The sequence below is a fragment of the Gekko japonicus genome, unplaced genomic scaffold, assembly GCF_001447785.1.
Source record: "Gekko japonicus isolate JY-2015 unplaced genomic scaffold, Gekko_japonicus_V1.1 scaffold2176, whole genome shotgun sequence".
Classification (NCBI taxonomy): Eukaryota; Metazoa; Chordata; class Lepidosauria; order Squamata; family Gekkonidae; genus Gekko; species Gekko japonicus.
The window spans coordinates 270,037-280,888 of NW_015163669.1; the positions used below are offsets into that span (position 1 = coordinate 270,037).

General features: G+C 45.3%; 1 protein-coding gene across 1 annotated transcript in view; it reads right to left on the reverse strand.

The window, feature by feature from the left end:
- LTBP2 (latent transforming growth factor beta binding protein 2) overlaps nucleotides 1-10,852 on the reverse strand; it is a 67,835-nt gene that overhangs the window by 32,837 nt on the left and 24,146 nt on the right. The window contains 2 exon segments of the mRNA XM_015407741.1: nucleotides 7,327-7,480; nucleotides 9,542-9,661. Of these exon segments, the coding sequence (XP_015263227.1) occupies nucleotides 7,327-7,480; nucleotides 9,542-9,661 (274 nt within the window).

The following is a 10,852-nucleotide window of genomic DNA, read 5'->3' on the forward strand; positions in this document are numbered from 1 at the left end:
CTAGAATAACCTATCCTGCAGTCACTCCATCAGTTGCTAGGTCCATTCAAGGTACTGGTTGCCATGTACAAGGCCCTTCAAGAGAGGCTGCATCTTCTACTATGTTACAGCAGCTTTGGTCTTCTGAAGAGCTCGCCAGCTCTGAATTGGGAAATACTTGGAAATTTTTGGGGTGGAGCCTGAGCGGTGGGTGTTGCCTTCTGACACACTTCCGGTGATGTTGAGGTGTTGCATATGCAAATAAGTTATGCTAATGAGTTATGCTAATGAGCTCATGCACCTTTTTCTATGAAATGACCCCAGTTAAAATGTGTGTGTGTGTGTAGAAGAAGAAGAAGAGATTGGATTTATACCCCACCCTTCACTACCCAAAGGTGTCTCAGAGCGGCTTACAAACTCCTTTCCCTTCCCCTCCCCACAACAGACACCCTGTGGGGTAGGTGGGACTGAGAGAGCTCTGACAGAAATTGCTCTTTTTCAAGAACAGCTCATCAGAACTACGGCTTGCACAAGGTCATCCCGCCAGGTGCAAGTGGAGGAGTGGGGAATCAAGCCCAGTTCTCCCAGATTAGAGTCCTTGCACTTAACCACTACACCCAGGGGTCATTTGGGGGGGGGACGCGGGGTACGCCATCCCCCCGGGTGAGGTGCGGGAGGGCGGGGCCTGGAGCTCCCTGCTGGTGCCCGCTGGAGGTCGCTGGCGGCTGTGGGGAGGACACACTTCCGGTGATGTCAGGGGGTGTGGCATATGCTAATGAGTTATGCTAATGAGTCCCCCTAGCTCTTTTTCTACGAAATGACCCCTGACTACACCAAACTGGAGCCAGAACACAGCCCTGTCTAACCACCTTCTGTAATAGTTTGTAATAAATGCCATTCCAAGCTGCATCTTACTTGGGCAGCTGTAGAATCATGGAGCTGTCACAATAACCATAACAACCTATTATCAATTAAAATCTTCTTAACTTCTCCCACAATCAAACCCTGGGAACTTAATCGAAGGTGGCTTGCAAATCCATAAGTACTACATATAGCTGTCCTCCTGGATATGGTGTACACTTCCTAGTCAGATGATGCAATACTAGACAGTGGTCAGTCATAGACCAACCACTTACAAAACCATCTTGTTCAAGGTCAGTAATACCCTTTTCATATACCCAGCTACTTATATGTGTAGTTTACCCATAGTAAAAAGGAAGCTAACAGGACTATAGTTGGATGGATCTGTTCTATCACCTTTCTTGTAGTGTGGGACAATTACAGCCCTTTTCTAGGCTTCAGGGATTTTCCCAGATTGACTAACTACTGAGAAAAAAGGAGTGAATACTTTACCCCACCAATCTGGTTCAAAATGAAAGAGTTCTGACAGGACCAAATCTGGTCCAGGAGAACAACTCTTTTTCAGCTTTACAATTAAGCTTTCCATTTCCCCTGGGCAAACATCTGGCCAATCTGGTGAATCCCACAATCTCGCTGGAGGAAACGCATTTCTAGGGGGTACAGCAAAAATACTGGAGAAACTGACATCCCCGAGATTGAGATGATATACAGGACATTAGTTGTCCCCAGGATTTAAATGAGCTAGAGATGAGGGACCAACATTTCTCTGAATTAGTATTGCTGACTGCTGAAAATAGAGAGTCCCATCTTCTCATCATAACATCATATTTTTCCTCCAGATCACATGTTATGTTCCCCCCCCCCATACTCCAAAGCAGTGCCAATGTCAAGTGGCTATGAGTTCTTCTAAACTCTTACAGAATCTTACTGAGCAATACCTTCATTTTCTTACAGTAATTGTCACATGGCATGTTTTTCCTACCCTGGCACCTAGATCTCTTGGACTGATAAACAAATGCTGGTTTTAAAAGGTCAAACATTCAGTCTAACAAATCCAAAAGTCATTAAGAGGGGGCATTCTTCCAATACTGGCTCATAATTTTGAAACCCAGTGGAGTTCATAATTTTTCAGACATAATTTCTCTTGACATGCATCATTCTCCTGAGGGAGAAAATGTTTGGAAGACACACACATACAACATGTACCCATTTTGACTCTGCCCTATGCAAAATTATGTAATTTGGCCTATACTTTATGAAAACCAGCACCAGCTTCTTTCCCAATATAACCCTTCTCAGAGATTGCTATTTACATTACCGTCATATGTTCTACCCTTACTCAGGAAGATGCAATCTCTTTTAAACATTTATTTCTAAAATCTTCATGCCACATTTCCAAAACAAGTTGCTTGTGACAGTTTATAATAATAAAGCAATCTTTGTTAATTTTCTTAACTAATTATAAGAAAACAAACACATTTTTGTTTCAACTGGCCTATTTACACCTCTATAAATTTAGCTGCATTTTTTTCAAGCACTTTGCTAATTTGTTTCCCTAAACCCATCTCTCTATGGTCTCTAATTAATTGGGTTTTTTTTTCACTTTGGCTTTGTTAATCCTTTGTCTATTTTTATTTTATACTGGCATATTTGTATCTCCAGTATCCCAGCCTAATTACTCTCACTTGGGTTTTTGACACTGAAAATCCAATACGTCTCCCTTCCTTTAATTTGTGGCTTAAAAAGACTAGACAGGCTTGTCTCACTTAATCCTTCTGAATAATTATTCACTCATTTCTTTCACTCACAGGATCCATTTTGTTTTTCTCCTCGGAATTGTCCTAATTTGAGTTAATGAAAGTTAGCTGCAAAGCTCAAACCAACTCATTAATGGAACCTCTGCTATATTTTCCTGATGAAAACACGTTATACTGCTAACAGTGTGAACTTTTATGATCAGAGGCAGGGATGGGCACAAACCAAGAACATGTGGTTTGGTTCATGGTGTGCCAGTTCACAAACCATGAACCGTCACAAACTTTTAGCCACCAAACAAACTGGTTTGGTTCATGAGGTTTCTGGCATGGTAGAATGCCTCCCCCCAGCACACTAGAGATACCAAACTCACAGGGGATCTCCAGCTGACTTTCGTCTACCTGCCCTCCAAGTTTGGTGAAGATTGGATTTACAGGATCCAAGTTATGGCTTTCCAAAGAAGATGCCCCCAGGAAAGTGCTTTCTGGGGAAATAACAGGTGCAGGTTCAGGACGTTCAGGAATGTACAGAATGGACCATGTACAAGCTAGAGTCATCAAACTCTCAGGGGACCTCCCTCTGATGCTCCTCTACATGCCATCCAACTTTGGTGGGGATAGGATTTAGTGGGTCTGAGTTATGACCCCCCCAAAGAAGATGCCCACAGGAAACTGTTTTTTGGGGAAATGTTAAGTGTAGGTTCCAAAGTGCAAGCTACACACATCAGCCACACAGGGAACATATTGTTGTTTCCGAGGCTGGAGAATTCCATCCCCTGTTGCTTTGAAATTGCTTTGTTGCTTTGAAGTTTAGTAAACATTTTGCTTGAGTGGAAACAGTTTGTCTGAAAATATATCCATTCACAAACTTCCACAAACTGCTTGAAAGTTTGTGGAAAGTTTATGCTGGTTGACCTGCCATGAATTTCAGTTTGCAAACCATGAACAGGCCAAAATTAGTCACAAACAAATTCATGCCCATCCCTAACCAGAGGTCTTGACAGAGATGGAGAAAAAGGAGGATCAATGAGATCATACCAAGTGAGGAAATATTCCAAGAAAGTTAGGTTAGGAATCAATCCAGGTCATGATCATATAGGCGCTGGTGGAGGATACTGGGAGATCCAGATTCAAAACCTTACTTGCCATGAAAACCACTGGGTGCTGTGGGGCCAGTCACAATGAGGAATTTCACATTACCCTTTTTAACCCATTTTGAAGCCGTTTTTGATCCGTCATGGAGTAAACTGGTATAGGGCTGCCATTTCACACATGGCTTTCCCCTTCCGGTAAAGAGCTGGATCTGAAGCAGTTTGCCATTTCAGACTGCACCGCTTTTTCCTGGCCGTTTTTCACCCGCACGGGCAATCTCCGCCTTTTTGGGGGGGGGGGGCCTCTTCACTTTAGAGCGCTATAGCGCTATAATACAACACTCCAGGAATTCCAGTGGGGTTGATATAATGCTGTTGTGTTAAAGCGCTATAGCGCTTTAACGATATAAAGCAAACGTTTTTTTTAAAAAGCCATAGATCACCCGCGCAGGCGAAAAACGGCTTGAAAAAGCGCATCAGAACCAGGAGAGGAAACTGAAGACTACTTGGAAGCGGTTGAGAGGTAAAACACTTCAGCCCCGTTTCCTAAACAGGACAGAAGCGTTTGTGTGTGAAATTACAAATATATTCCAGTAGGGAACCGATTCTAAAACGGTTCTGTCTGAAATGACAGACCAGAAACGGTTTGGGAACCATTCCACTTCCGGATTATATCGTCTGTCTGAAATTCCTCACTCTGTCTAATCAGCATGGTGTAGTGGTTAAGAGTGGTGGGCTCTTGATCCATACTCTTCCTGGCTCATTAAAGCGGGCCATGGGGGGTTTTGAGGTGCCCTAAGGGAGATTATCAACAAGTCCCTCTCTGAGGGGTGGTTCCTGGGGGCACTCAAGGAAGCGATGGTCCACCCTCTCCTGAAAAAGCCAACTATGGAGCTGGCTGAATTGGTCAACTATCGGCCGGTTTCCAATCTGCCCTATCTGGGCAAATTAATTGAAGGCAGTGGTGATATAGTTACAGGGCTTTCTGGATGACGCTTCCATCCTAGACCCCTACCAGTCTGGCTTTCACCCGGGACACAAGATGGAGACAGCGCTGGTTGCCCTTACAGATGACCTCCAGTGACATCTGGATCAGGGTGGTGTGGCAGTGCTGTTTGTTGCTAGATCTGTTGGCTGCGTTCGACACAGTCGACCATCAGTTGCTGACCCACTGCCTCGCTGATGTGGGGATACAGGGGCTTGCCTTGCAATGGCTTGCTTCCTTTTCCCAGGGTCGGGGACAAAGAGTGGTGCTAGGGGAACAGCAGTCCAGGAGACACCCGCTTGAGTGTGGTGTGCCTCAGGTGGCGGTGCTTTCGCCGATGTTGTTTAACATCTACATGCGCCCCCTTGCCCAGATTGCCCAGAGGTATGGGCTGGGGTGTCATTAGCATACTGACACCCAGCTCTATCTGATATTGGGTGGTCGGTCAGACTCCAGCCTGGAAGATCTGGCCCGGGCACTGCAAGCCGTGGCTGGTTGGCTTAGACTGAGCTGGCTGAAGCTAAATCCAGCAAAGACGGAGGTCCTGTGCCTGAGTTGGGGTGGACTGGGGATGGGGCTCCTGCTCCCGACCTTTGATGGGGCACCATTGGTGCCAGCGCCGGGGGTTAGGCGTTTGGGAGTGCTCCTGGATCCCTCCTTAACAATGGAGGCCCAGGTGGCAGCCACTGCTAAGTCGGCCTTTTACCATCTTTGGCTGATTCGGCAGTTGGTTCCCTTCCTCGACTGCGACGACCTGGCTACAGTGATCCATGCGACGGTCACCTCGAGATTAGACTACTGTAACGCTCTCTACATGGGGCTGCCCTTGTTGCAAATCTGGAAGCTGCAGCTAGTGCAGAATGCCATGGCCAAGCTTGTGATGGGCCTCCCTAGATGGGAGCACATTCAGCCAGTGGTGAAGGCGCTGCACTGGCTGACAATAGCATACCGAATTCGCTTCAAAGTGCTGGTACTTACCTTTAAAGCCCTATATGGCCAGGGTCCGACATACCTGAAGGACCGCCTTTCCCCATACATATCCCGGGGACCACTACGGTCAGGGTCGCAACATCGGTTAATTATTCCAGGCCCTAAGGAGGCCAGGCTCGCTATTACTAGGGCCAGGGCGTTTTCGGTGGCAGCTCCTACCTGGTGGAACGAGATCCCAGAAGTCCGACCTTTTATGGCTCTGCAGGGCCTGCAAGATGGAGCTCTTCTGCCAGGCTTTCAACTAGGAGCCGCCCACCACCACCACCACCACCAATTATTATTACTAGTAACATCTATGGTAGAGGGTTGGCCCTGTATGGAGATCGAGCCACAGTGTGTGGGAGGCCGGAATACCACTGAATCGGGATTTTAGAACTACATTCTATAACACGCCACCATTAATTTACTGAAGGAATGACCACCATTGCGAGCACTAAATTGTTATTTGTTTACTGTATGGTTGTTTTAATTTGCTTTTAAATGTTTTATGCTGACTCGGCACATGCTGCCGATAAATGTGAGCCGCCCTGAGCCCGCTTGCAGGGAGGGCGGGATACAAATGTAATAAAATAAATAAATAAATAAACACCACCACCCCTGTTTCCACACTGTTTTGTTAGCAATCCCTTGCTGTCCTGGGTTTTCTATGCTCCCCCCCCCCCCCCCGCTCTTTCTGAAACCTGTTTTCCCCTGATCTTTTTTTTTTTAAATTATTGGCTTGATTTCAGTTTTTCAACAGTCTGAAATGCCTGTTCTGTTTCACAGTGCTCTACCTATCCCACCATTTGGGGCAGGGCAGTCAGTGTGGAAGATGTGGATGTTTCATTAATGTCAAAGGGAGGGCACCAAAGTTTGTCTACGACACAATAAACCCTGCAGATATTCTAGTGAGATCTGAAGCTGCATAGTGGTTCTCCAAGACTGATCCAAATGCTTCCTTCTCCATGGCTGCTTTCTGTAGGCAACTTGTACATCAGGGATATGATCACAGGTTCCCAAATCATATGTATAGCCCTCAGACCCCACATTTTAGATTCACCAGATACAACTGGAACCTCTCCTACTCCAATGACTTGAGTTCTATAGCCACAAGAAGGTCCCTCCCAAACATATAGTTGGAGGAATGCATCCCTCTCCCTCCATGGGGCAGCTTCCTTGCCCACTGAGCCAGGCCATGGGCTATACCTGTTGGAAGCTCCAGATGCGATTTCCCCTGTCTCAGACCTCCAGACTGCGTGGCAAGAGAGGCTAGATAGCTAGACAGGCACACTGACCTTTCTTGTGTATCTAACTCTTCTGCCAGTGTCCTCTTTGAAATGCAGACTGTGTTCTCAGGGATCAATTTCCCTTTCCTGCTTCTCTCTCACTCGGAATAAAGGCTTGCTCTCTACCTGCATGCACCAAGAGAGGGACGTGCTGTTCTCTCTTGGCACCATGAGGCAGATGGGCCTCTCGCCATCCACCTCCATCCTTTAGCTAGTAAGTTAGTAATCTATCAATCTCTGCTCTTTCCTATCCAAAGTTTACTTTCCAAATAAACAGAGTATTTCTCTTCTAATCTTGTAATGTGGCTCTGTGTAGCTTTGTAAGCTGAGTACCCTGGTGAAGTGATGCTCCTGTGCTTGTAGCTTTATTTAAGCAGTCTGCTAACTAATGGTGACCAGACTAACCACATCGGTTAACCTCAATAATACCTTCACATGTTCTTCCATCGCTCGATGCAATATATCCCATGCTACAAGCCACACAGGAAAAGGACCCCTGAGAGTTGATACAGCGTCCTCTGGGGCAGGCATTAGGGTTTGCACATTCGTCAAAGTCTATCCGAACAAATTAGAAAGAGAGAAAGACAAGGAGCAGAGGTTTAGTTAGGACAGATCAATAGTAAGAGAACTCGAAACGCTGCTGTCAGCAATTGCTTACAGTTTCTGGTCATGAAACAATGCTACTACCAAAAAGGCAAAATGCCTAGGACAATCCAAGAATAATTGTATAATTGTCAGAGAATGTTTTTATTGACTTGTGTTTATAGTCTTGGTTTTTGTTTGTGCAGTATCCTTTCCCACATGGAGTTTCCCCAAATTTCTCTGTGTTGCTGGAGTTCTTTGTGATTGAAAGAAAGACAGTTCCTAGGGTTGCAGGATCTATGCAGAGGAACAGCTGTACGGACTGGTGGGTCAGAGTGAGGAGGAACAACAAGATGGTGAATTTCTCCCCTCCCAACACTGATGCTGTACTTGCAGAAGAAGGAAGCATGCCTTCAGTTCCTTGTTCTTCTTCACTCTGGGCCCCGCCCCATTTCACTGAGCCAAAACAGCCTAGGGGGATGTAATTTGCCTCATTGGGGGGGCTGCATGTGCATTGTGCACTGAATACTTCTGCAAGCAGCCCAATGACAGGGCAAATAATACCTCCTGAGAAATATTGTGCTGGGGGGAAGGCTACCTTCACACCACGGTCCCAATCCAATCTGTGACACTTATTTTGGTATTTTTGCATATTTGTGTGAATGTGTTGTGTATGTGCATGTGTGCTCTTGCTTGTGCGTGGAAGTTATGGCGAACCCTACTGGGGCATGGAGGACATTCAGAGAAGTGGCTTGATAGCCTGCCTCTGCTGTCTTACCCTGGTATTCTTTGGAGGTCTCCCATCCAAATACTTGCCAGGGTTGGCCCTGCTTAGCTTCTGAGATCTGAAGAGATCGGGCTTGCCTAGGCTATCCACACCAGGACCAGTCTGTGGCACTTCTAAATGGAGTTGCCACCAGGAACTTGTGGCTGCAGTAGGGCTGTAAATTCTCATGGTGAACTTATGGAAAAAGCAATTCTAGTTTGGTCTTAAGTCTCTCCACCATTTTCACTATGAGGAGAACAATACTGACCTACTATACAGAGTTGTTGTAAGAACAAAAAGCTAACATGTGTGAAGTGTTCTGAAGATTGTTCAACAGTCAACAAACGCTAAGTGCTGTTTTCCTATTCTGAGTGTGATTCTTTATGAAGTCAGTGTTCTTTAGATACCTTCTTCAAATATACACTTCAATATTACACCGTTCTGTATTTTAATGCCGCAGCTAGGAAACCCGAAGGCAGGAATATGTTGCCCTTCCCTTCTTTCCCAGAAGAGGGCAGTCTCTGTCTGAATAAACTATTTCCCCCTGCTCCGTATCCTTGTTCTTGTTTTAGCCAGGACTGATGAAAGCTAAAACCTAATGTACTGTAGAGAAATTAATTTCCTTCCCCTTTGTCTTACAGGATGCATTCTTCTAAACAGTCATGTATTCTTTTGAGGACATGTGTTTATCTATCTATCTTCTGTCTGTCTATCTGTTAGTTCAAAAAGTCCAACCATGTACACAAAGGGCCTTTCTCAGCTTGCTGCAGTGTTTAGAGTGTTGGACTATGACCTGGGAGACCCAAGTTCAAATCCCCATTCTGCCAGGAAACTTCCTGGATGACTCTGGGCGAGTCAAACACACTCAGCAGGGTTGTTGTGAAGATTAAATGGAGGAGAGACCAGTGTATGTCGCCCTGAGCTGCTTGGAGGACCAGTGGGATATAAATGTAAAAAATAAAGTTCCCAAAAGAAAAATTAATTAACATACCATTTAGGAAAACCAAAAGGGACTCCATATGAAAGCAATGACTTGGATCCCACAGTAAATTTCCACTGATAGAAGCAACTTCTTTGATTTCCCTCTCCCTCTGCACTCCAAAACGGTACCTCAAAATGCTGCTCCTGGGAGACAGGCATCCTCCAGGAACAGCACAGGGAGAGCTGGAGATCTGCAGTGAGAGGGAGGAATCAGTGAAAATTCTGCCCTCCTTCCATTAGTGGAAATTTCCTGTGGGGTCTAAACCAACGGTTGCTTGCAAACTCACCTTCACACTCTCCTCCATGACTTAGGATGTAGCCTGTCTTGCATTCACAGTGGTAAGAGCCAGGGGTGTTGATACACTGCCCTCCGTGACACATATTAGGCTGCTCACATTCATTGAAATCTGTTAACACATTGAAAATACGTCCTTTAAGCAAAATGGGCTAGATCTAAAGCACTAAAACAAATCTGTGAGTCAAGCAGTTAGATAAATGGACATCTGCCTCCAGAGTTACCCACGTATTCCTATGCAAACCAGTGCACCTGTCCTTATTCAAACTCCTCCACAAAGCCAGCTTCGGGATCAAGTAAAGCGTTATCAAGATGAATATAAGCACCAGATGAATATTGTTGTTGCCCTTTTGTTTCTTTACCTTCACCCTTGTCACTCTTTGTGTACAAAATGGAAAAGGCAGAGGCCAGGAACCCAGCATTATAACCAAACGAAGACAAATATGAATTTCTTTCCTTATCCATATACACTAATAGGAGGGAACAGTTATCAGAAAATCATGTCCAATTGTCTTGGAAGCAAAGGGTCATCCTTTTATAGCAAGGTTGTCAGGGATGATGGAGGAGAGCTCCACAAGAGCAAAGCTGGAAGCTTTTGCCTCTTTTATTAAGTTGGAAATACACAGGCAATTCACAATAGGCCTTTATAGTTATTACATGAAGGTATCCATTTACACATCTTTGGGACTGCATGCTACCCATGATCCTCCCAATGTGCATGGACATCATTCTGTCTGAATTAGGGCACTGCATGTATTTTCTGCAGAAAATATGCACAGTGCCCTCTTCAGATGAAATGGTGAGAGTGTGTACTGAGGGGATTGTGGGTAGCATTCAGTTTGTTCCTGGTATACACAGTTAAATACCCCCAAATATAACCACTGAAAAGGACTTTTATCCTCCAGGAAGTGGCACTGGAAGTAGTTGGGTGCCACAAACGTACTACTTACCTTGACATGTCTGTGAGTCCTGTGTGGTGAGAAGACTGTATCCAGAGAAACAGAGACAAGAATAGGAGCCCTCATTGTTGATGCAATGGCCATTCCCACCACATGTATTTCTCTCACATTCATCAACATCTGAATCAAGAAGAGAGTGTCAAGGTCAATGGGGCAATGGCTCTGAGTCTCACCCTCTTTACAGGCACTCTTAGGGCAGCAGATAGGAATTTGAAAGTCATCCATGCAGGTTCCAGCTCAACCAAGTTCTGATAGTATTGGGCTGGGCTATTTTCCAGCCTTCACATCATGTTTTTGTTAATTGGGGGGGGGTCTTTGGAATTTTGAGGTAGTCTTTCTGGTTC